This window comes from Salvelinus fontinalis, chromosome 33 (genome assembly GCF_029448725.1).
Source record: "Salvelinus fontinalis isolate EN_2023a chromosome 33, ASM2944872v1, whole genome shotgun sequence".
Classification (NCBI taxonomy): Eukaryota; Metazoa; Chordata; class Actinopteri; order Salmoniformes; family Salmonidae; genus Salvelinus; species Salvelinus fontinalis.
The window spans coordinates 9,310,563-9,337,546 of record NC_074697.1 but is presented as its reverse complement, the minus strand read 5'-3'; the positions used below and the strand labels follow the sequence as shown (position 1 = coordinate 9,337,546).

The 26,984-nt window shown below is 45.6% G+C and overlaps 1 protein-coding gene across 12 annotated transcripts in view; it reads left to right on the top strand.

Moving 5' to 3' along the window:
• The window catches only part of robo2 (roundabout, axon guidance receptor, homolog 2 (Drosophila)), a 768,110-nt gene that overhangs the window by 375,368 nt on the left and 365,758 nt on the right, over positions 1 to 26,984 (top strand). The window contains exon 1 of one of the 12 annotated variants that reach the window (XM_055896666.1): positions 7,614 to 8,411. The exons of the other annotated variants lie outside the window; for them this stretch is intronic. Within the exon in view, the coding sequence (XP_055752641.1) occupies positions 8,357 to 8,411 (55 nt within the window). The 5' untranslated portion in view covers positions 7,614 to 8,356. Of the gene's footprint in view, positions 1 to 7,613; positions 8,412 to 26,984 lie in introns of those variants that run through there. 12 annotated transcript variants of the gene reach the window in all.

Below are 26,984 nucleotides of genomic sequence, written 5' to 3'. Positions count from 1 at the left end.
AAACATCTTGTCCACACTTTAGAAACAGAATCTCTGTTAGTTTGTTAATGCATTACCTGCTCGGGATCCCAGTAGCCACTGGAACATAAACAATGTAGTCACTTTGCAAAAGCCCATCAGTTAGTACCTTTGTCAATGCCGACTTAATGGAAAAAGCGGGATGTTCCTCCTGGAGGGAAGCGTTGGATCAGCTCCTACCAGGCTGCCCATAACTTATCAGACCCTGGCTCAGGGCTCAGACTCAATGTCTCATTTTCACATAGCAGGCCCTGAGTAAACATCCTCTCGCTTTTAATTAAAATAAATCCACTTTGGTCCGATATTTAGCACCCTGGGGAGAAGTCGTCCACTAAAGATCCAGAGATACAGTCGGCAGATTTAAGCCGGGGGATAAAGGGATGGATAGAGATAATTATATCACAGAATATCTTCCCCCTTTTCCTTTTTTATAGTCCAAATGGAACCCTATTTCATACATAGTGCACTACTTGGGCACATAGGGAATGTATAAAATGGGCCCTGGTCAAAAGTGGTGCACTTTGTAGGGAATAGAGTTCCATTTTGGACTAGGCCATATAAAAGGAAAAGGAGGAAGCTATTGTTTGATGTTAACAGAAAAACTCCTCTTCATTTTTCCTTACATTTTTCCAACTCCCTTCCTCTTGTTGTCTACCTACTTTCAGCACCATCTACACTATATATACAAAGTATGTGGACATCCCTTCAAATTAGTGGATTCGGCTATTTCAGCCACACCTGTTGCTGACAGGTGTATAAAATCAAGCACACAGCCATGAAATCTCCATAGTGAAACATTGGCAATAGAATGGCCTTACTAAAGAGCTCAGTGACTTTACAACAAGTCAGTTGGTCAAATTTCTGGCCTTATAGAGCTGCCCTGGTCAAGTGTTGTTATTGTGAAGTGGAAACGTCTAGGAGCAACAACAACTCAGCAACGAAGTGGTAGGCCACACAAGCTCCCAGAACGTGTCCACAGAGTGCTGAAACATGTAGCGTGTAAAACACTTACTGCTGAGTTCCAAACTGCCTCTGGAAGCAACGTCAGTACAAGAACTGTTCATCAGGGGCTTCATGAAATGGGTTTCCATGGCTGAGCAGCCGCACACAAGCCTAAGTTCACCATACGCAATGCCAAGCGTAGGCTGGAGTGGTGTAAAGATCGCCACCATTGGACTCTGGAGCAGTGGAAACGCGTTCTCTGAAATGAGGAATTACGCTTCACCATCTGGCAGTCCGACGGACGAACCTGGGTTTAGCTGATGCCAGGAGAACGCTACCTGCTTGAATGCATAGTGCCAACTGTAATGTTTGGTGGAGGAGGAAAATGGTCTTGGGGCTATTTTTCATGATTCGGGCTAAGCCCCATAGATCCAGTGAAGGGAAATCTTAATGCTACAGCATACAATGACATTCTAGACGATTCTATGCTTCCAACTTTGTGGCAAAAGTTTGGGGAAGGCCCTTTCCTGTTTCAGCATGACAATGCCCCCGTGCACAAAGCGAGGTCCATGCAGAAATTATTTGTCGAGATTGGTTTCGAAGAACTTGACTGGCCTGCACAAAGCTCTGACCTTAACCCCATCGAACACCTTTGCGATGAATTGGAATGCCGACTTCGAGCCAGGCCTAATCCCCCTACATCAGTGCCCGACTTCACGAATGTTCTTGTGGCTGAATGGTAGCAAGTCCCTGCAGCAATGTTCCAGCATCTAGTGGTAAGCCTTCCCAGAAGAGTGGTTATTGTTATAGCAGCAAAGGGGGGCAGCAACTCCATATTAATGCCCATGATTTTGGAATGAGATGTTCGGCGAGCAGGTTTTTGGTCATAAAGTGTACGTGGTTCTACACACTACTGCTCCGTCTCTCTCTCTCTCTTCTCTCGTTCGCTCTTTCTCTCTCATTCTTTGTCTCTCTCGCTCTCTTTCTCTCTCTCTCGCTCTCTCGCTATCTTTTTCTCTCTTTTTCTCTCGTTCTCTCTTTCTCTCTCTCTCTTTCTCTCTCGCTCTCTTTTTCTCTCTCGCTCTCTTTTTCTCTCTCGCTCTCTTTTTCTCTCTTTTTCTCTCGTTCTCTCTCTTTCTCTCTCTCTCTTTCTCTCTCGTTCTTTTTCTCTCTTGCTCTCTCCATTTCTCTCTCGTTCTCTCTTTCTCTCTTTTTTTGTCTCGTTCTCTCTCTCTCTCTCTCTTTCTCCCTCTCTCTCTTTTATTCTCTTTCTCTCTTTCTCTCCCTCTCTCTCTCTCTCTCTCTCTCTTATTCTCTTTCTCTCTCTCTTTCTCTCTCTCTCTGTCTCTTTGTCTCTTTCTCTCTCGCTCCCTCTTTATATTTTGCTTTCTCTGTGTGTGTGTGTGTATGTGTGTGTGTGTGTGTGTGTGTGTGTGTGTGTGTGTGTGTGTGTGTGTGTGTGTGTGTGTGTGTGTGTGTGTGTCAAATTTAGAAAGAGGGGATATGTAATATGAAACAACTAACATGGGTTGCTAATATGACTAGGATTGTGCCTTTGGCTAATAGACAATGAAAAAAAGTTGATACAGTATAAAATAATTGCCTGCATGGTCTGATTTTGGCTAGGCTACTTTGAAGCAAGGTGAGACATGCCTCATAATATGTAGTAAATCATTCAGGTTTCAAACAATTAAGTATATGTTTTCAAAATGTATACTGCCTCCAGCTGATTGCAAAGTGCTGTGTGAGGCGCTGATGAGGCCTGCCTTCCGTTGTCTATGCTGTGTGAGGCGCAGATAAGGCCTGACTTCCGTTGTCTATGCTGTGTGAGGCACTGATGAGGCCTGCCTTCCGTTGTCTATGCTGTGTGATACGCTGATGAGGCCTGTCTTCCGTTGTCTATGCTGTGTGAGGCACTGATGAGGCCTGACTTTCGTTGTCTATGCTGTGTGAGGCGCTGATGAGGCCTGTCTTCCGTTGTCTATGCTGTGTGAGGCACTGATGAGGCCTGACTTCTGTTGTCTATGCTGTGTGAGGCGCTGATGAGGCCTGACTTCCGTTGTCTATGCTGTGTGAGGCGCTGATAAGGCCTGACTTCCGTTGTCTATGCTGTGTGAGGCGCTGATGAGGCCTGACTTCCGTTGTCTATGCTGTGTGAGGCGCTGATGAGGCCTGACTTCCGTTGTCTATGCTGTGTGAGGCGCTGATGAGGCCTGACTTCCGTTGTCTATGCATTTCCTGTGTGAGATGCTGTAGCAGCAGGTCTCACGCTGTCTGACTGGTTCTGTGTTTGTATGCTGTACGCGTGTGATAATTAAGATACATAATGAATATACTGTACACAAGAGCCAATTGAATTCCACTATATTATGCAAATTAACCTAGAGCCAATTTAATTCCACTAAATTATGCAAATTAACCCGTAGACCCGATAAGCATGACCAGTCAAATGTATTTACATCAACTGGTACTTCCATTAATGAATTGGCTAAAAAGTACAATAGGATTTTTTCCTCTTCTCCAGGACAATTTGAGGTCACCAATTTTATTTATCGGCTTTTCTATTTCCGGCTAATGGAAACCCTGTGTGTGTGTGTGTGTGTGTGTGTGTGTGTGTGTGTGTGTGTGTGTGTGTGTGTGTGTGTGTGTGTGTGTGTGTGTGTGTGTGTGTGTGTGTGTGTGTGTGTGTGTGTGTGTGTGTGTGTGTGTGTGTGTGTGTGTGTGTGTGTGTGTGTGCTGTAGAAATGTAGAATGGAGTAGAGGCACTGAAATGAGAGATAGAATTTACATGCCGCACAGAAAACATTAATATATGAAGACAAATCACTGTCTGGCCTGCTGACAGTGAAGAGAGAGAACTAAAACACGTATAACAACATGTTGATATGCAGGCAAGGCCTTTATAGGGCAAGGCCTTTATAGGGCAAGCTCTAACATGCAGCCTGACAAACACAGACGACAAAGACCATGTACAACTGAAGCTTTTCTTCAAGCCAATAGAAATGGATCCCAGTATGCTGACTGTGTGGGTCTGTAAGCCTGTGTGTGTACGCTTTGTGTGTACACTTTGTGTGTACACTGTGTGTGTCGGTGTGTGATTCAGCCATTGGTTATGGAAGTCTGATTTTGTATGAGCTTTGATGTAACATTTGAAAGGGGGCATTCCAGCCTGTGAGGCTGCCACAGAGTAGACCCTGAGTGTTATCTGTACAGGTTCATAGACACCAGAGTAGACCCTGAGTGTTATCTGTACAGGTTCATAGACACCAGAGTAGACCCTGAGTGTTATCTGTACAGGTTCATAGACACCAGAGTAGACCCTGAGTGTTATCTCTACAGGCTCATAGACACCAGAGTAGACCCTGAGTGTTATCTGTACAGGTTCATAGACACCAGAGTAGACCCTGAGTGTTATCTCTACAGGTTCATAGACATCAGAGTAGACCCTGAGTGTTATCTGTACAGGTTCATAGACATCAGAGTAGACCCTGAGTGTTCTCTGTACAGGTCCATACACCAGAATAGACCCTGAGTGTTATCTCTACAAGCTCATAGACACCAGAGTAAACCCTGAGTGTTATCTCTACAGGCTCATAGACACCAGAGTAGACCCTGAGTGTTATCTCTACAGGCTCATAGACACCAGAGTAGACCCTGAGTGTTATCTCTACAGGCTCATAGACACCAGAGTAGACCCTGAGTGTTATCTCTACAGGCTCATATACACCAGAGTAGACCCTGAGTGTTATCTGTACAGGTCCATACACCAGAATAAACCCTGAGTGTTATCTCTACAGGCTCATAGACACCAGAGTAAACCCTGAGTGTTATCTGTACAGGTTCATAGACACCAGAGTAGACCCTGAGTGTTATCTGTACAGGTTCATAGACACCAGAGTAGACCCTGAGTGTTATCTCTACAGGCTCATAGACACCAGAGTAGACCCTGAGTGTTATCTGTACAGGTTCATAGACACCAGAGTAGACCCTGAGTGTTATCTCTACAGGTTCATAGACATCAGAGTAGACCCTGAGTGTTATCTGTACAGGTTCATAGACATCAGAGTAGACCGTGAGTGTTATCTCTACAGGTTCATAGACACCAGAGTAGACCCTGAGTGTTATCTCTACAGGTTCATAGACACCAGAGTAGACCGTGAGTGTTATCTCTACAGGTTCATAGACACCAGAGTAGACCCTGAGTGTTATCTGTACAGGTTCATAGACACCAGAGTAGACCGTGAGTGTTATCTCTACAGGTTCATAGACACCAGAGTAGACCCTGAGTGTTATCTGTACAGGCTCATAGACACCAGAGTAGACCCTGAGTGTTATCTCTACAAGCTCATAGACACCAGAGTAAACCCTGAGTGTTATCTCTACAGGCTCATAGACACCAGAGTAGACCCTGAGTGTTATCTCTACAGGCTCATAGACACCAGAGTAGACCCTGAGTGTTATCTCTACAGGCTCATAGACACCAGAGTAGACCCTGAGTGTTATCTCTACAGGCTCATAGACACCAGAGTAGACCCTGAGTGTTATCTGTACAGGCTCATAGACACCAGAGTAGACCCTGAGTGTTATCTCTACAGGCTCATATACACCAGAGTAAACCCTGAGTGTTATCTGTACAGGTTCATAGACACCAGAGTAAACCCTGAGTGTTATCTCTACAGGTTCATAGACACCAGAGTAAACCCTGAGTGTTCTCTGTACAAGTTCATACACCAGAGTAAACCCTGAGTGTTATCTGTACAGGCTCATAGACACCAGAGTAAACCCTGAGTGTTATCTCTACAGGTTCATAGACACCAGAGTAAACCCTGAGTGTTATCTCTACAGGTTCATAGACACCAGAGTAAACCCTGAGTGTTCTCTGTACAAGTTCATACACCAGAGTAGGTCTGCCATAGACCGAATTTTAAACCAAAATCTAAGTTAAATGTATGGTTAAATGTGACCAATACGTTTCTATAGTACATGTATAGACTAGGGAGAATTACATGTATATAGGATAGGCTACTTACAGTGTTTAGGCTTCCTCTTTAAAATGTTGTGCATTTTTTAAACAAACAAACTTCTAGACTGCTCATTGTTCAACGCCCTATCGCAGATACTGTAGCAGACAGACCTCCACAGAATACTGTTGAAATGCTGGAATCAGGGTTAGTGGGTTGTCATGATGATTACTGCCATTAGGGGGAGCTCAGAGCTCACATAGTAACAGCCTGTCTAGTGCGAGCGGTCTACAGGCGCTGCGGCAGTGTCGCCTCCTGTGCATCTCTGTCCAGTAACCTGGGGATGAGGACAGCCAGACCCGGCGACAGGATAACGGGACAAAGGTGGCAGTTGAAATCAGCCAGGGGGCACACTTTTTGGGGGGGTTCTTGCATTATAATTCTATTGAAGTCTGCTTACATCACACTGTACCACAATAAACATAGTGTTCAAATCGCTTATGTTAGTTTTACATCACCAATATTCCCAAGTCTAATTATTATCAGTCAATATTAGCCCATGAGGTCAAATTTATAATTGTGCTTGTCTCTGAATATATTATTCTCTTGACTCACCATTCACAATCTTCTCGTGCTCTGCATGTTTAATGTGCGTGCGCAGCAGCGCGCCACAGCAAACAGATGACTAATGTGGCAATCATTCCTGTGCTGTCACTCACTCTCCGCCACATTCAGGCCAGCCACATCAAATATTAATGACACACACAGAGTTAGAAGATCTATCTCGGTATGCTGTCTATGAACACAGAAATGCAATCCTATCTGGGCATAATATATATACATATACTGCCTACTGTTTTTAGGCACGGTCATAATGAAGTTACCTGTAGAAGTTACCTGAAGAAGTTAAAAAGGTGCAATATTTCTTTATATAGGCCTACATATTTTAGGAAGAACTTAAAAGTCCAAATGCAGCCATTTTTATCTCAATATCAAATAATTTCTGGGTAAAAATGAAGTAACTTGCTGTGATTGTTTTCAATTAAAATGGTCTAAAAGAAACAAAAAATACTTCTTAGGAAAGAGCAATTTCTGAAGCAAGGATGTTGCTAGTTGTCTGAGTGGGGAGGGGGAAACTAGCTGTTGGCAGAGAGGTCTATTAAATAATTTACCACCTGGTGATGTTACCAGGCAGGCCAAATCCATCCCACCAAACAGGCTGAAATATCAGGTGGTCTTTGAAATATATGTAAAACACAGTTAAATCACATGGTTGACTACACTGGGCCTTTAAGATGTGTTTTTTTCCCTTCAGATCAACATAACAGATATTATGGTTAATAAAAGTTGTCTCCTAAATTTCTAAATTTGTGAATAATTTCCATCCAAAAAATTCTGTTAATCTCTGAAAGAATACAATAGGTTATGTGAGCCTGCTGAGCGAGGCTACGTCCGATGGGTCAAGGACAGAATGACCCAAGTGCTCAGCTTCAGAGTCACTAGAGTGGTCCTGCAGCAGCATACCCGTGGCACGGGTCCACTTCGTTTGAACTTCATAGGCAGTTCCTACAATATGGCTTTGCCCAATGCACACTTGAGCGCTCTCCGTCTCCTCTCCTACATCCACCCTTCTCTCTCTCCCTCCCTCCCTGCCTCTCTCCTCTCTCCTCCCCCTCCGGATTCTTGTTTTGTGTATGTGTATCAGTCGGGGCTGAGGCTGTGCGGAGTGAGCATAGACCATGGGCTCCTAGTGATAGCGCTATACAGAAACCAAGAGGGAGAGGATAGGTTGTTCAACTGATTTAACTGTACATTTACAGTGCTTAGCCACAAGCAAGGCACATGTGATCTTGGGGAGCGGGTTCCCTATGAAATGTAAAAATGTACTTATTGACTGAAGTACATGGGACTTTGGGGTTTGTTTAGACACATTTAGACTTGGATATCTTTGTATTGATGAGGAACGGTGGAGAGACATCAGTGAAGATTTGCAAGGTGTCCGTCCGGAAGGCGCGTCTCAAGGAGCAGAAACCAAGCCGGCAACTACATGACTGGATGCGTTTCTCTTGAACCCAGTATACACAGTTTATACTTTATTTTAGGTTGTAATTTGATATTGTATGGTTTCGTACTTATTGGAAAAATAGACATGACCATTGCAAGTTAACTTGTGGGGAAAGCAGCTGGAATTTCAGATGATCGCGAGTGAATAATGTTTTTTTTACGGCTGTGGATATGAATCTATCCCGGGCTCGAACGTGCGAGCTACAATTCATCCTCTAAATTCTTGGACATCTCAACTGGCTTTAGTCAGTAACTAGGACCTATATAAAACTCAAACTATCGAAAGAAAACTATTTGCTGCTGTTTGGACATATTTTCCCGGCTAAATCCAAGGATTTGCGCGCAAACCGTGGATGTTTTAACATGCTAGTATGGGTCCGTTAGTGTTCATCCTTGTTGCTGGATTATTGTACTTTCAAGTTGATGGTAAGTTCTTTATGGAATTTCACATGGTATCAAAAGCATTGTGTCGTGGAGTTGTATGTGTTTGATATTGGGAAAGAATGGTGCTTTCCAAACATGGCAAAGTTCAACTCTTGCGACTCTTTTTCTTCAGATGTTGTATTCTTATTTAGTATTTTCCTCCATACAGTTTTAACTATGGATCATGTTGATATACACTTTATGTGTTAGACTATGTAACACGTTTCTCATGTCGCTGGTTATGATTAGGTTATGCCATGTGCAGTTAGATTGTACAGTATATGTGTTTTATTTTACAATTAATTGGAGACCTGATAGACTGTTTATCGTAGGAGTTCTTGGTGGAAGTGCTTTATATAATATGGAACGTTAACTCTGAAAGAGGTTATACAATGGTTTTAGGTTACTGAAATGATGAAGTCAACACAAACTAAAAAGTCAGATATGTTTGCCTTCTGTCTTGCTGGAAATGCATACTGAAGTCACACGTACAATAGCAAAAATTATGAATTCATCGAAAGTAGTTATATTTGGTGAGAAAAAAGAATGTTAGCCATTCAAAAATACCCATCTCACTTGTCTCCTTGGTAACAGCATCAGAACATCACCACTTTCTGTGTGACGGTATCTAGCCCTTTGACACCTGATGGTCAGTAGAACCCGGCCACTATGCCTAACCCAAAGGTGTGCAAATGAGCATAGCATATCAACAGGAAAACATACCCAAACAAAAGGCTTGCACTACAATTTCAGCGTCTGATTCAACACTGTATGTGGGTTGATCAACGATTTAATCACTGATTCGCTGCCGATTTCTTTTCCTCTCTAAAGAATTGACCGACAGGGAGATGTTTAGATCTGCTTATTTATTTAATACAATATTACATTCCACCTGCCCTTTTTGACATAGCTGAGCTCACAGGTGTAGCTGTGCTGGTCTTGGGGAGAGAGATGGGTGTGGAAATATATGTGATTGCTTTCATATTCAGTCCAGGATGAATGATGAATGATGAATGATGCATAACACAGCATTTATTCCTGCTGAATAATAACTAGTGGACTTTAAACATGACTGGCACTCAGTTTATTTCCTCACTGTTGTTTCATCAATCTTTAATGTGATACTGTTGGTAATTGTGAAAGTAATTTATACAATTTTGTTTTAATTCTCCCATACTGTTAAAATTAGAGCCCCCTCCTCAATCAATATTACAGGGAGAGTCAGCATTATTTTTGTGATTTACAAGGCTTCTTGGGAATCATTGGCCTACAAGGGAGCCAGTTTAATGGAGACATTAAAAGAGCTTCAACTGCAGAGTATTGTGATACCATTAATCAGAGGTCAGGTGACAGGAGGCCTGATATGGTCCTGATCAAATATGTGACTAATGGAAAGAGGAGATAGGTGGGCCATAGCACCAACACTGAGGTTTACAACGTCACAATTCACAGTCCTAATGTCTGAATCATGTTTACTGGAGGGAAGTGTTCATCACCCCTCAGGCACTCACACACGCACGCACACACACACACACACACACACACACACTCGCGCACGCGCACGCGCACGCACACACACACACACACACACACACACTCACACACGCACGCGCGCGCACGCACGCACGCACGCACGCACGCACGCACGCACACACACACACACACACACACACACACACACACACACACACACACACACACACACACACACACACACTCAAACAAACACATATTGTTCTTGAATATGGGTAAGTTCAGTGGTGGGTATTCATGGATGCCAAGGGAAGCCAGGTCCCCCCAACAAAAAACAGCATGTCAAATAATGTTTCTTCCCTCTCTCTGTGTTTCATAATGTTCCTTCAATTTGGATGAGGCTGAATATAACTCATTGGAGAAAGCATCAGATGAGGTGAAACAGCGCCCCTCTGTCTCTCTACGTGTAGGCCATCTATCTGATACTGTGTGGTCCAAAAGAGTATGACATTGTTGCCGCCCGTAGCATTGAATGCAAGGGAAGCCAGCGAATATTTGGCCTGCCTTGATGATTTAAAAAACAAAATAATAGCCAATCTGCGTTGAGCTAAACTGAGTGAGCTCAACTGTGAATGGTCCTGGCACACCAAAACAAATGTAAAAGGAAGCCAGTTTGGATGTGGTGTCCCTCCTATCAAATCGCATTGAGAGCGTAGGTCATTGACAGAAACAACTTGAATTGTTGCATCTCGTTGTGTTGTTGTGCTCCGGTGGCTAGCTAGCTAGCTAAAATCTTACCTTTCCTAAATTAGCCATTGATGGAGATAGGGATTTGGACTTGTGGCTTTACTTAATTCTCCGTGCTGGCCAATGATTATAACGGCGGTTCTGATCCAACCATACATTCATACGTTGTTCTGCCCATGACTTGAGAGGATAGAAGTTCAATATGTAGCTAGATGTAGAAGGCTAATGTTAACTAGCCTTTTGTCAATAGGTGGCGCAATTAGCATTTTTTATTTCTGGGTGTCGCCAAATTAAACTGCCTCGTGCTCAATTCTTGATCGTACAATATGCATATTATTAATTCTATTGGATAGAAAACACTCTCTAGTTTCTATAGCCGTTGGAATTTTGTCTGTGGGTGACCCAGAACTCTTTCTACAGCGAAATCCATGACAGGTACTGCGATGGTCTGAGAGCGAAGCTCTGATTTCAGATCAGTTTTGAAAGTCTGTGTATATCCTATGGAACGACATGAACTGCACCCGCCTTCCCCTGGATGTCAGTAACGAATGAGAAGTGGAATGGGCTTTCTGCGTAGCTCTCAGAGGTTATAAAAGGCCAAGGAGTGAGGGTAGCCCCCCTTTCGACTCTGGCCATTACGCAGAAGAGGACTTCGGGATGCCATTTTCAGAGGCTCGGTTATCAACGCGAAATGTATCCGTCTGTAATTTAATTCGATATAGGAGTTAGAAACATCATAACGTAGTTAATTTAAACCGTTTTATAGCAATTTATATCCGTTTAGTGCGATTTTGAGGAATTTCTATGTGATGCTCTTTGAAGCTTTGGGCACATTTCGGGGTCCCGGTCGAACGTTAGTGGGCATTTCGACGGACAGAGGACATCTTTCGACCAAAAGAAGATTAGACCCAAGAAAGGATGCATTGCCCAAGAATCTGATGGAAAATCACCTCATAGTAAGAAATATTTAATATGATAAATCGTTGTTCTGTCGAAATATTTTAAACGCATATATCCGCCATTTTGTTTGCTATAGCTTCGCTTGGCGAACCCTGGATTGCACAGTAAGGATAATTTTAGAAATGTAAATCAGCGATTGCATTAAGAACTACTTTTGTCTTTTGATTCCTGTCAACCCTGTATTTTTTAGTCAAGTATATGGTTTCGATTAAACTAGATCACTATGAAAGATGGCGTCCGACATGTTGAGGCTTGATTTGCTACTATTTTCATTGTATAACCACGTTTTTTTATGGCTAAATATGCACATTTTCGAACAAACAATATATGTATGTTGTAATATGATGTTACAGGAGTGTCATCGGAAGAATTCTGAAAAGGTTAGTGAAAAAATTTATATCTTTTGGCGATGATAACGATATCGCTCCCTTTGGCTTGAATTCATGCTGGGGTGACGTTTGCACATGTGGTATGCTAACTTATCGATTTATTGTGTTTTCGCTGTAAAACGCTTAGAAAATCTGAAATATTGTCTGAAATCACAAGATCTGTGTCTTTCCATTGCTATGCTTTGTCTATTTTTATGAAATGTTTTATGATGAGTAAATCTGTAGTAATTCTAGTCGCTTTGGTGAGATTTGTGTTGGTGGCTGCAATGGCAAACTATGATTTATACCTGAAATATGCACATTTTTCTAACAAAACCTATCCTATACCATAAATATGTTATCAGACTGTCATCTGATGAGGTTTTTTCTTGGTTAGTGGCTATCAATATCTTAGTTTAGCCGAATTGGTGATAGCTACTGATGTTGAGAGAAAATGGTGGACAAGAAAAATGGTGATTTTTGCTAACGTGTTTAGCTAATAGATTTACATATTGTGTCTTCCCTGTAAAACATTTAAAAAATCTGAAATGGTGTCTGAATTCACAAGATCTGTATTTTTCCATTGCTATGTGCTGTGTATTTTTAAGAAATGTTTTATGATGAGTAAATTGGTAATACACGTTGCTGTCTGTAGTAATTCTAGGAGCTTTGGTGAGATTTGTGATGCTGGCTGCAATGGCAAACTATGATTTATACCTGAAATATGCACATTTTTCTAACAAAACCTATCCTATACCATGAATATGTTATCAGACTGTCATCTGATGAGGTTTTTTCTTGGTTAGTGGCTATCAATATCTTAGTTTAGCCGAATTGGTGATAGCTACTGATGTTGAGAGAAAATGGTGGACAAGAAAAATGGTGATTTTTGCTAACGTGTTTAGCTAATAGATTTACATATTGTGTCTTCCCTGTAAAACATTTTAAAAATCTGAAATGGTGGCTTTATTCACAGGATCTGTATCTTTCATTAGGTGTCTTGGACTTGTGATTTAATGATATTTAGATGCTACTATTTAATTGTGACGCTATGCTAGCGATGCTAATCAGTGTGGGCGGGGGTGGGGGGTGATCCCGGATCCGGGTTTCTGAGGCAGTAAAAGCTAGCTAACATTGCCAATGAATGGAAGTTAAGCTAGTGAGCAAGCATTTTAGCCAGGTAGCCTAGGACAACAACAAATACAAGCGTGTACTGTATGATAGAGTGATAGACCATTTCATCAACATGAAAGAGAGGAGGATGGCGTTGGTGTTTCTCTAAGTATGGTGAGGCAACACAAACATGCACACACAGAAATCAGAACCATGGACAGCCACATCATATTTAGCTTACGTTGATTGGACTGAATAGTTTTTGGTATCTTTTAGATGATTTGATGAAGTTGAAATGGTGCTGGAATAGTGGAGACACACACACCACTACTGGGTAAGGTAAGGCTAAAACACATACCACTACTGGGTAAGGTAAGGCTAAAACACACACCACTACTGGGTAAGGTAAGGCTAAAACACACACCACTACTGGGTAAGGTAAGGCTAAAACACACACCACTACTGGGTAAGGTAAGGCTAAAACACATACCACTACTGGGTAAGGTAAGGCTAAAACACACACCACTACTGGGTAAGGTAAGGCTAAAACACACACCACTACTGGGTAAGGTAAGGCTAAAACACACACCACTACTGGGTAAGGTAAGGCTAAAACACACACCACTACTGGGTAAGGTAAGGCTAAAACACACACCACTACTGGGTAAGGTAAGGCTAAAACACACACCACTACTTGGTAAGGTAAGGCTAAAACACACACCACTACTGGGTAAGGTAAGGCTAAAACCTATTGAGCTTGGGCCATTTGGCCATTTTTGAATGAGGAAGTGGTAATTCATAAAATGTTGTGTTTGAGGCTCCCAGTTGTCTTCTATTGCATTAGTAATGTCAACACTTGCTGTGTTGTGAGCAATGATTCACACTTACTAGCGTTTGCTTTGTGTTGTTTGTACAGCTTCAGAAACATGTGAGGATGTTGATTTTATTTGTTGAAGGCAGGGGTTGAAACTGGGGCCCCTGCTCCTTCCTCTCCTCCTTTGTCCTTTTTTAGGTAGTCTTTGGTTTCTGTGGCTATTTGTATCGGGTTTTTAGCAGTCTCCTCACTCTCCCTACGGAGTCTGGGATTCTGGTCCCCTTTGTAGCGGGAACATGGATTCTCTTTCTCTCTCTATCCCCATCTTTCTCTCACTCAATTCAATTTCAATTCATTTTCACTTTAAGGGCTTTATTGGCATGTGAAACATATGTTTACATTGCCAAAGCAAGTGAAGTAGTTAATAAACAAAAGTGAAATAACCCCCCCAAAATTGCAGTAAACAGTTAAATATATATATAATAATAATAGTAGTTCCAAAAGAATAAAGACATTTCAAATGTCATATTATGTCTATATGCAGTGTTGTAATGATTTGCAAATAGTTAAAGTACACAAGGGAAAATAACTAAACATAAATATGGGTTGTATTTACAATGGTGTTTGTTCTTCACTGGTTGCCCTTTTCTTGTGACAACAGGTCACACATCTTGCTGCTGTTATGGCACACTGTGGTATTTCACCCAATAGAAATGGGAGTTTATCAAAATTGAATATATTGTCAAATTCTTCGTGGATCTGTGTAATCTGAGGGAAATATGTCTCTAATATGACTATAAATTCGGCAGGAGGTTAGAAGTCTCTCTCTCTCTCTCTCTCTCTCTCTCTCTCTCTCTCTCTCTCTCTCTCGCTCCCTGTCTCTCTCTCTCTCTCTCTCGCTCCCTGTCTCTCTTTCTCTCTCTCTCTCTGCTGTCCCTCTCTGTTCAGCCAAACCCACTGGTTGCTAAGCGCTGGCTGAAGGCATGGCTGGATGGCCAGAGGGAAAGGGGCGCACTTTCCTGTAAGTCGTGAATCACTCCTCCCAATCATTTCTCTGTCACCCTCATCCAACTCTCCCCTCTCCTCCACCGCCAACTCCACCACTACCCATCACCCATTCTTTCAGAGGTAATCTGTGGGTCCTTGGGAAGGGAGGAGCCATCTCTAAGAGTCCACTTACGCAGACAAAAAGGTCTGGAGTTGCATTCACTGGGCAACATGGGCAACAAAGGCTGGCTGGCTGAATGGCAGTCAGGCAGTGTTTAGTGTTCTGTGATTAATACTGTTAGTGTGCTGCTGATGCTGGGGGGGGGAGAGAGAGAGAGAGTAGAGTAGAGGGAGAGAGAGTAGAGTAGAGGGAGAGAGAGTAGAATAGAGGGAAAGAGAGAGTAGAATAGAGGGAGAGAGAGAGTAGAATAGAGGGAAAGAGAGAGTAGAATAGAGGGAGAGAGTGAGCAGAATAGAGGGAACGAGGGAGAGAGATAGTAGAATAGAGGGAGAGAGATAGTAGAATCGAGGGAGAGAGAGAGAGTAGAATAGAGGGAGAGAGAGAGTAGAATAGAGGGAGAGAGAGTAGAATAGAGGGAGAGAGAGAGAGTAGAATAGAGGGAGAGAGTAGAATAGAGGGAGAGAGGGAGAGAGAGAGTAGAATAGAGGGAGAGAGAGAGTAGAATAGAGGGAGAGAGAGAGTAGAATAGAGGGAGAGAGAGAGTAGAATAGAGGGAGAGAGTAGAACAGTGGGAGGGAGAGAGTAGAATAGAGAGAGAGAGAGAGATGGGGATAGAGAGAGAGAGAGAGAGAGAGAGAGTAGAATAGAGGGAGAGAGTAGAATAGAGAGAGAGAGAGATGGGGATAGAGAGATAAGGAAGGAAGGAAGGAAGGAAGGAAGGAAGATGGAATGGAGTTGGAGGAGGAGAGGGGCACCAAAAAAAGACAAGACAAACCAGGCAGTAAGTGAGAGCTGGAGGAATTGAAAGGAGAGGGATAGATCCAAAAGTGTTTGGGTTAGAAAATGGTTTTCGTTTTGACATGTGCTCCTAAAGTTACAGGGAAATTACAGTGTTTATTGGCCAAGGTTTAATGGAATCCAGTAAGAAGAAAATGTACCCTTAAATCTAAATGTTGACCATGCCAGGATGGCCATGTATTCCCCATTATTAGTGACCAGTTGTCTGGTACCAGGTCTCTTAGGCTATACTGTAGTATGCTGTTATTCTAGCAGGAATAGAATGAGAAGAATAGCTTAGCATGTAGACTAGTGGACATGAACCCATGACCCTGTGCTATTCTGAGGACCTCCAGATACTCCTGTCTGATCATAGAGCTTGTCGTCATCTGTGAGTCTGGGGTGGTGAAATGTGATGCCCACCTCCAACCTTGCTGGTGGCACACGGATGGGCACCTGGGGGTCTCTAGTGGCCTGTGCAGAGTAGCAGTGGACAATGCTCCATCCGCCTCAGGGCTGGGGTTTCACTCCCGCTGCTGTGTCAAGGGAAACTACCAACACAAGATGTGTGTGTGTGTGTGTGTGTGTGTGTGTGTGTGTGTGTGTGTGTGTGTGTGTGTGTGTGTGTGTGTGTGTGTGTGTGTGTGTGTGTGTGTGTGTGTGTGTGTGTGTGTGTGTGTGTGTGTGTGTGTGTGTGTGTGTGTGTGTGTGTGAGAGAGAGAACAACAGAGATGCTAGGGTAGAGGTAGGTTATGAGATGGGTTGTGTGTTGGAAAGGAATTGTCAAGATGAACCAAAGGTTTTACCAGTGAATAGCCGTGCAGTCTTAACGGTAGGTTTGATAGTGGGGACTGAATGAACAAGGTCTAAGCCCTGGACTATAATGGAAAGTAAGCCTGTGTACGTGAATGAAAAGCGTGTACGTGAATTATGAGGCACACTGAGGTTAATGCGTAAGAGCCAATGTAATGTCTTCGCCCAAAATGTGATTGTTCTGCTTGACAGTTTAAGCAGCTACTGTAGCGTTGCTGTAGTTTGCGGGATAGGCCTGCTGTTATGACAAGCCTTTCAGCTGAGATCCACAGGCAGCCTCTGTGGTGTCGCACAAAGTCACGTCACTGTCGCTGGGTGCTGGGTGCTACTGCAGCTCTAGGACCGCTCTCATCTCCCTAAGCATCTACACTGTTTACTCTCTGATTACCATCAAAGATGGGAGGAGCGAGAAGCCCAGGGAGAAACTGAAAGAGAGAGAAAGAAAAAGGGAAGGGTGAATGTATGCATGTGTAATGAGGTTATCAGGAGTCAGATGATAGGTCAGCATCACAGGAGGGGTTAACGAGTGTTACCTCACTGGTGACTCAGAGCTGTCAGCTTCTGGGACAGTTGAACAGCCAGGCCCGGCTCTTCTATACATTACAACACAAGCGTACCCACACAGGCAGCACAGAACACAGCACAGAACACAACACATTAAGCACAGGACACAAAACAGGCAGAACTGAACACAAAACAGGCAGCACAGAACACAGAACAGGCAGCACAGAACACAAAACAGGCAGCACAGAACACAGAACAGGCAGCACAGAACACAACACGGGCAGAAAAGAACACAGAACAGAACACAACATACAGAGCATAATACATAACAGGCAACACAGAACAGGCAACACAGAACAGGCAACACAGAACAGGCAGCACAGAACACAGAACAGGCAACACAGAACAGGCAACACAGAACACAGAACACAGAACAGGCAACACAGAACACAACACAGACAGCACAGAACACAACACAGACGGCACAGAACACAACACAGACAGCACAGAACACAGAACAGGCAGCACAGAACACAACACAGACAGCACAGAACAGAACACAACACAGACGGCACAGAACACAACACAGACGGCACAGAACACAACACAGACGGCACAGAACACAACACAGACGGCACAGAACACAACACAGACGGCACAGAACACAACACAGACGGCACAGAACACAACACAGACAGCACAGAACACAACACAGACAGCACAGAACACAACACAGACGGCACAGAACACAACACAGACGGCACAGAACACAACACAGACGGCACAGAACACAACACAGACGGCACAGAACACAACACAGACGGCACAGAACACAACACAGACGGCACAGAACACAACATACAGAGCATAATACATAACAGGCAACACAGAACAGGCAACACAGAACAGGCAACACAGAACAGAGAGCACAGAACACAGAACAGGCAACACAGAACAGGCAACACAGAACACAGAACAGGCAACACAGAACACAGAACAGGCAACACAGAACACAACACAGACGGCACAGAACACAACACAGACGGCACAGAACACAACACAGACGGCACAGAACACAACATAGACGGCACAGAACACAACACAGACAGCGCAGAACACAACACAGACAGCACAGAACACAACACAGACAGTTACAACCTCAGCTTAGAGCTGTTCACTGTCTATTCTGGTCTATGATAATAACGCAGGAGAAACCACAGTGCTAAGGTTAACTTAATACCCAGTGTTCTCTTGAAAGAAAGCGCCGTATTTTACACATTGTGGAATTCTTAGAGAAATGTCATGTGCATGGGGGACAGTAGAGAGAGAATAAAAGAGCAGAGTGGAAAGTTGATAATAGTACTTAGTGTTTTTGTTACCTCCGCTCTGCTAGGTCTCAGCCAAGCATACCCCTGACATTTACTGTACAGAGAGAGCTAATGCCTGGTTGCCTTAACCCAGAGAGAAAGGCTGACAGAGAGAGACTAATAGATTATGAGAGTCAGAAAACAGTGATTTAGACCACATTAGATTTTGAACTTTGTGTAACCACTATGTTATTTGCTTTTTCACATCAGTGTATTATAACATTGAAATACGATTAAAAACAACCCATCTCTCTCTCATGTACACACGCACGCATGCACGCACGCACGCACGCACGCACACACACACACACACACACACACACACACACACACACACACACACACACACACAATCCCATCACCTCTCCCTGATCTTGAGGTGTAGACCTGCAGGCAGCCTGGTAATGTTGATATACAGTAATTGCTGTAGCTTTGGATAATTCACTGAAGATTAGCTTGTATTAAAGCAGCCTATTGATCTATGGCATTCAACCAGCTTGTGAACGCGGCCCAAACTGGTGTTGTGATGGACAGATCGCCTGTTGTAGAGTGGATGTGTGGAGCAGTGTCCTCATCTTAATAGAAGATGATTGGTTTGAGGACATGATGCCAACAGAGAGGAGGAAGGGAGGAGAGGTAGAAACAGAGGGGGAGGAAGGGAGGAGAGGTAGAAACAGAGGGGGAGGAATGGAGGAGAGGTAGAAACAGAGGGGGAGGAAGGGAGGAGAGGTAGAAACAGAGGGGGAGGAATGGAGATAGCATGTGTGTTGGGGATTATCTTTGTTTTCATGTTGCAGATTTGGGTTTGAGGAAGCGCCTAATCAGTTGGTCTCCTGTTGCCTTAACCCTGCCCCCCGGTTGGCTGTCTCACAGCAACCCTGCCCCCTGGTTGGCTGTCTCACAGCAACCCTGCCCGCTGGTTGGCTGTCTCACAGCAACCCTGCCCGCTGGTTGGCTGTCTCACAGCAACCCTGCCCACTGGTTGGCTGTCTCACAGCAACCCTGCCCGCTGGTTGGCTCTCACAGCAACCCTGCCCGCTGGTTGGCTGTCTCACAGCAACCCTGCCCACTGGTTGGCTGTCTCACAGCAACCCTGCCCGCTGGTTGGCTGTCTCACAGCAACCCTGCCCCCTGGTTGGCTGTCTCACAGCAACCCTGCCCGCTGGTTGGCTGTCTCACAGCAACCCTGCCCGCTGGTTGGCTGTCTCACAGCAACCCTGCCCGCTGGTTGGCTGTCTCACAGCAACCCTGCCCGCTGGTTGGCTGTCTCACAGCAACCCTGCCCACTGGTTGGCTGTCTCACAGCAACCCTGCCCGCTGGTTGGCTGTCTCACAGCAACCCTGCCCGCTGGTTGGCTGTCTCACAGCAACCTGCAGATAGCAGTGAGTCAAGTCAAGGCTGAAGCAGAGACAAACACACACACACAGAGAGGGAGAGAGTACAACCATTCAATGTAGAGCAAAGAGAAGCAAACCCACTATGACCTGGAAATAGCTACAGTACAGTAGTTTCACAACACATGTCCACCAGTAAGAGCAAGTACATGACAGCTCAGCAGAGTATACCACTGTTGCATTTAGTGCCATTAGATGCTTTGCAATGGTACTGTTGATTAGGGTTAAAGGCCATTGAAATGGCTTTTACCAGAGATGTCTTTTGGAGATGCCTGTTGGTGCCTGTTGAGAGTGTTTCTCTCACCAGTCTTAAACAGGAGTTCAGGGCTGCTAATGAAAATGCATGAGCTCTCCTGTCTGTGTGAGATGGGTGAAGACAGAGAGAGTGCACGGCACTCGACCACACATCCGTCACACGCAGCAGTCCCTCTACGGCAGTAATGCAGCCCAGAGTGGAAGCAGCCAGTGAATCAAGCCCTCATCCACCACCCCACCGACCCATCTCCCTCTCCAGCCCCATGGCTCACCCAGCCATGACTGCCTGCACCCTGCCTGGCCTGCTATACCTCATGACTGCCTGCACCCTGCCTGGCCTGCTATACCTCATGACTGCCTGCACCCTGCCTGGCCTGCTATACCTCATGACTGCCTGCACCCTGCCTGGCCTGCTATACCTCATGACTGCCTGCACCCTGCCTGGCCTGCTATACCTCATGACTGCCTGCACCCTGCCTGGCCTGCTATACCTCATGACTGCCTGCACCCTGCCTGGCCTGCTATACCTCATGACTGCCTGCACCCTGCCTGGCCTGCTATACCTCATGACTGCCTGCACCCTGCCTGGCCTGCTATACCTCATGACTGCCTGCACCCTGCCTGGCCTGCTATACCTCATGACTGCCTGCACCCTGCCTGGCCTGCTATACCTCATGACTGCCTGCACCCTGCCTGGCCTGCTATACCTCATGACTGCCTGCACCCTGCCTGGCCTGCTATACCTCATGACTGCCTGCACCCTGCCTGGCCTGCTATACTTCATGACTGCCTGCACCCTGCCTGGCCTGCTATACCTCATGACTGCCTGCACCCTGCCTGGCCTGCTATACCTCATGGCTCTCTGCACCCTGCCTGGCCTGCTATACCTCATGGCTCTCTGCACCCTGCCTGGCCTGCTATACCTCATGACTGCCTGCACCCTGCCTGGCCTGCTATACCTCATGACTGCCTGCACCCTGCCTGGCCTGCTATACCTCATGACTCTCTGCACCCTGCCTGGCCTGCTATACCTCATGGCTCTCTGCACCCTGCCTGGCCTGCTATACCGCATGACTCTCTGCACCCTGCCTGGCCTGCTATACCTCATGGCTCTCTGCACCCTGCCTGGCCTGCTATACCTCATGGCTCTCTGCACCCTGCCTGGCCTGCTATACCTCATGACTCTCTGCACCCTGCCTGGCCTGCTATACCTCATGACTGCCTGCACCCTGCCTGGCCTGCTATACCTCATGACTCTCTGCACCCTGCCTGGCCTGCTATACCTCATGGCTCTCTGCACCCTGCCTGGCCTGCTATACCTCATGACTGCCTGCACCCTGCCTGGCCTGCTATACCTCATGGCTCTCTGCACCCTGCCTGGCCTGCTATACCTCATGGCTCTCTGCACCCTGCCTGGCCTGCTATACCTCATGACTGCCTGCACCCTGCTAGTCTCTGTTCCAACTAGCACTGGGCTCCAGCTAGATAGAAGTGCATGGAGATATTGCATACCTGTACACATCAACAAGATGTATGCCTACAGATCCTATAGGGTGATATGCAAAAGTGCATGGCTATATTTCAGTCTATATAATTGGAAGGCAGCCAACAGCAGTTCTATTTTGTATAATTAATCATGCAGAGGGTAATTTAATGATTTAGAAACAGCAATCCAATGTATGCCAATTGTCTGTAGTGTTTTTATTAGCCTGTAGTGTCTCACTGTGTCTCTGGTGATCAAGCCAGGCAGGCAGGTGTCAGGCAGGCAGGCAGGTGTCAGTCAGGCAGGCAGGCAGGCAGGCAGGTGTCAGGCAGGCAGCCAGGCAGGCAGGCAGGTGTCAGGCAGGCAGCCAGGCAGGCAGGCAGGTGTCAGGCAGGCAGGCAGGCAGGTGTCAGTCAGGCAGGCAGGCAGGCAGGCAGGCAGGCAGGCAGGTGTCAGGCAGGCAGCCAGGCAGGCAGGCAGGCAGGTGTCAGGCAGGCAGCCAGGCAGGCCGGTGTCAGGCAGGCTATCAGGCAGCCAGGCAGGCAGGTATCAGACAGGTGTCAGGCAGGTGTCAGGCATGCAGGTGTCAGGCAGGCAGGTGTCAGGCAGGCTATCAGGCAGCCAGGCAGGCAGGTATCAGACAGGTGTCAGGCAGGCAGGTGTCAGACAGGTGTCAGGCAGGTGTCAGGCAGGTGTCAGGCAGGCAGGTGTCAGGCAGGCAGCCAGGCAGGCAGGTGTCAGGCAGGTCTCTCCACAGGCTTGTGTAATGGCAGCCATGATGACAGCCAGGGAGAGGATTCATGTAATGGGTCCTAGCGAGGCAAGGCAAGACTGTTTTTGTTGTGGCAGTGTAAGCTGCAGCGCAGGGCACAGTTGAAATGTCACAGTGATTCCTGCTGACCAACAGGTGACCGCAGCCCTGAACGTTGGAACGCTGGGATTCTGAGGATAATGATGTTTGTGGAGAGCTGCTCAGAGACAGTAGTCTTTTACAGGCCCTCAGTCAGTAACAGACAGACACACCGTGGCTGAGTGGTGGCTGTGGTGTGTTGGTGACATTGCTGACAATGGGGACTGATTGCTACTACTGTGTTTAAATGAGGTTTGGTCCAGGGGAGGTTCAAAGAGTTCCCACCCCACTTACACCCTGCCTCCCTGGCCCTTAGCCCAGTGTAAATAACTCAGACATGATTTTCAATCAGAAATACTGTTAGAATGTTTTTCAGTTGACTGCAATAGCCTCGAATAAAAGAAAAGTCAACATTTTCTGTGAATTACTGTTTTTTAAATTTGTATTATTATTATTATTATTTATTTTTTACATGGTTGGGGTCGGAATAATTTTCAGATATCTTAATGGGATCGTGGTCCCAAAAGGTTTGGGAACCCCTGCCTTAACACTTACCCAGGATGGAGGAAGTGTCCCACAGAATAGTGCTTTAATACATCTCATCCAAGCTCCATATATGCTCCAGATTACAAAACAATAAAAGTACCAGTGTACCAGCCTAAAGGCCATTTGATTAAGTTGCACTCTCCACCTTATACAGTAGTCTATCATGAGAGAGGCCTATGGTCCATGGCTATAGCAGGTTTCATTACCTGCGGCCTGACAGATTGCTGTGTTTGTTTAGTACAGGTCAGGTCCCCAGGTACACCTCCAATTATCAACTCATCTCTCAACGCTGTGTATCACAGCCACCTGGACATGGCTGTGGCAGCTTCTCCCCTCCTCCATCTCCTTCCCTCCTCCTTCCCTCCCCTTCTCTTCTCCCCTTGTTCCTTCTCTCCTCTCCCCTCCTCCCTCCCCACCTCCGCTCCTCCCTCCCATCCTCTCCTCTCCCCTCCTCCCTCCCCTCCCTTCCATTCCCCTCCCCCTCATCCCCCCTCCTCTCTCCCCTCCTCTCTCCTCCCCTCCTCCTCCTCCCTTTGCTCCTCTCCCCTCCTCCCTCATCCCTATGCTCCTCCCCTCCTCCCTCCTTCCTCTGCTCCTCCCCTCCTCCCTCCTCCCCTCTCCCATCCTCCCTAATTTCAATAAAGGCCTTATTCTATTCTATTCTGCTCAGCTCTGCTCAGCCCTGCTCTGTTGAGCCCTGACCTGCTCATCCATGCTCAGCTCTGCCCTGTTCAGCCCTGCCCTGTTCAGCTCTGCCCTGTTCAGCCCTGCTCTGTTCAGCCCTGCTCTGTTCAGCCCTGCTCAGCCCTGCTCTGTTGAGCCCTGCTCTGCTCAGCCCTGCTCTGTTCAGCCCTGCTCTGTTCAGCCCTGCTCTGCTCCGCCATGTTCTGCTCAGCCCTGCTCTGCTCAGCAATGCAATACAGGTGGAGAGAGTAAAGAGATTACAATGCTTGAGGGAGAATCAATTGGTGCTATTCATTTCATTGCTCTCCCCTCGGTAGGTAGGAGCTGTTTAGAAAAGCCCAGCACCTGAATGTGAGGAATTGGCTAAACAATTTCGAGGCCACCTGCTCCTGCACACACACATACACACACCATTAACACAGCAAAGTAAACATTACTCACACACACGCAAGCACACACACACGCATAGCAAAATCCCAGCCTATAGTCACACATGCACATCTGCAGATGCATTTTCTGGTAAGACGCATGCAACACATTCGTACAAAGTAAACCCAGATAGGATATGTTTTGAATATCAGTTTCAGAAGGGATAGTACATACAGTGCCTTCTGACAGCATGCACACCCCTAAACTTATCCCACATTTTGTTGTGTTACAGCCTCAATTTAAAATGTATTATATATATATATAGATATACGTATATAGATATAGATATATAGATATTTGTCTTAAAAAATATATATATTAGACACTTTCGCAAATTTCTTAAAAAGAATAGTACAGAAATATGTAATTTATATAAGTATTCACAACCCTGAGTCAAAACTTTGTAGAAGCATTTTTGACGGCGAATACAGCTGTGAGTTGTTCTGGGTAAGTCTCTAACAGCTTTCCACATCTGGATTGTGCAACATTTGCCCATTATTCTTTTCAAAATTCTTCAATCTCTGTCAAATTGGTTGTTGATCATTGCTAGACAACCATTTTCAGGTCTTGCCATAGATTTAAGTCAAAACTGTAACTCGTCCACTCAGGGCCATTCACGGTTTCCTTGATAAACAACTCAAGTGTAGATTTGTCCTTGTGTTTTAAGGTATTGTCCTGCTGAAAGGTGAATGAATATCCCGTGTCTGGTGGAAAGCAGACTGAACCAGGTTTTCCTCGAGGATTCTGCCTTTACTTAGCTCCATTCCGTTTATTTTTATCCTGAAAACTCCCCAGTCCATAATGATTACAAAGGATGCATGATTTGGAATATTTTTTATTCTGTACAGGCTTTCTTCTTTTCACTCTGTCAATTAGGTTAGAATTGTGAAATAACTACAATGTTGTTGATCCATCCTCAGTTTTCTACTATCACAGCCATGAAACTGTAACTGTTTTAAAGTCACCCTAGGCCTCATAGTGAAATCCCTGAGCGGTTTCCTTCCCCTCCGACAACTGAGGTAGGAAGGACGCTTTTCTCCCACCAACCAATAGGTTCCCTTCTTTGCGAGGCATTGGAAAACCTCCCTGGTCTTTGTGGTTGAGTCTGTATTTGAAATTCACTGCTCGACTGAGGGACGTTACAGATCATTTGAATGTGTGGGGTACAGAGATGAGGTAGTCATTCTCATGTTAAACACTATTATGGCACACAGAGTGAGTCCATGTTATTATGTAACTTGTTAAGCACATTTTTACTCCTGAACGTATTTATGCCATAACAAAGGGGTTAAATACTAATTGACTCAAGACATTTTAGCTTTTCATTTTTTATTACTTTGTAAAAGAAATCCGAAAACATAATTCCACTTTGTCAGAATGGGATATTCCGTGTAGGCCAGTGACACAAAATCTCAATTTAAGCCATTATAAATGTAGGCTGTATCACAACAAAATGTGGAAAAAGTCAAGGGGTGTGAATACTTTGACTGCACTGTAATGCAGCAGCACACGACACCATTGGAGAGTTGGAAGTGTGTACAGTACTGGTGAGTTTATGGCTGTGCAGAGCAGAGGCCGACAGACAAATGACCAGGCACAGGGCCACTCTGACGACTCTGCAGGAGGGGGGGAGGGACCAGCACTAGGAGGGGGGTAGTAGTGGGCTGTATGCTTGACTGGGCCTCACATTGGAAATCATTTCATCTGCATCACACAGTTCAGTGTCCCTGCCAACGCCCTGACAGCCCCACAGAGAACAAGGCCAGATTCCTCACACTAATCAGCTACAACAGGGAGGGAGGGAGGGAGGGAGGGAGAACACCACCCTCATCGACACACTCCCAGTCAACCACGCAGAGACCAAATTCTCCCCTCTTTTCTTCCTCTTCTCTTTATTCCCTCGTTTCAAGTCAACACTCTCAGCTCTGCTTTGACAGGCCGTCTCCTGGAGGAAGAGACTGCAACACATTGTTGATGGTAACTGAGGAAGAGACTGAGGAACAGGAAATTAGGGAAAGAGAGATGGATGATTTTGGAGAGAGTGGTAGAGAGAGGCAGAGAGAAGAGGAGCTACATGAAATGCAAGCTATATGAATCAGTCCAGCCCATTGCTGTAGAATCTGATATTCTCTTTCCCTCACGTATCTATTTATGTACTGTAACTGCAGGGAAGGAAAATGATAAATACACAGAACAGACACAAAGTCAATAAGACATGGCTGCCCAATGCAGTCTGATCATTGTTACAGGCAGAGAGAGCATGTCTACTGCAGTGGAAGGTTTGGGTTTGGGGCAGCTCCTGGAATTACCCTGCCAGTCGAGTGTGTGCTTTCAGTGTATAGCACCTAACAGTGATGGGCTCGGGCAGAGTGCAGAGCACGAGTGGAACAGGGCCCAGCGTGTGTCTCTGCCTGCCTGCCTCTCTTCCTGCCTGCCTGCCTCTTTTCCTTCCTGCCTGCCTCTCTTCCTGCCTGCCTGCCTCTCTTCCTGCCTGCCTGCCTCTCTTCCTGCCTGCCTGCCTCTCTTCCTGCCTGCCTCTCTTCCTGCCTGCCTTCCTGCCTTCGCTGCAGTTGATGGAACTGAAATCTGCTTTGCACCTGTGAACTCACTGGCAGCCAGACAGCTATATCTCTCTCTGAAGAGGATGTGGTTGTATTCCAGTCTTCAGGGGTGGTTAGTTAGAACCTGTAGGATAGGTCAGATTCCAGTCTTCAGGGGTTGGTTAGTTAGAACCTGTAGGATAGGTCAGATTCCAGTCTTCAGGGGTTGGTTAGTTAGAACCTGTAGGATAGGTCAGATTCCAGTCTTCAGGGGTTGGTTAGTTAGAACC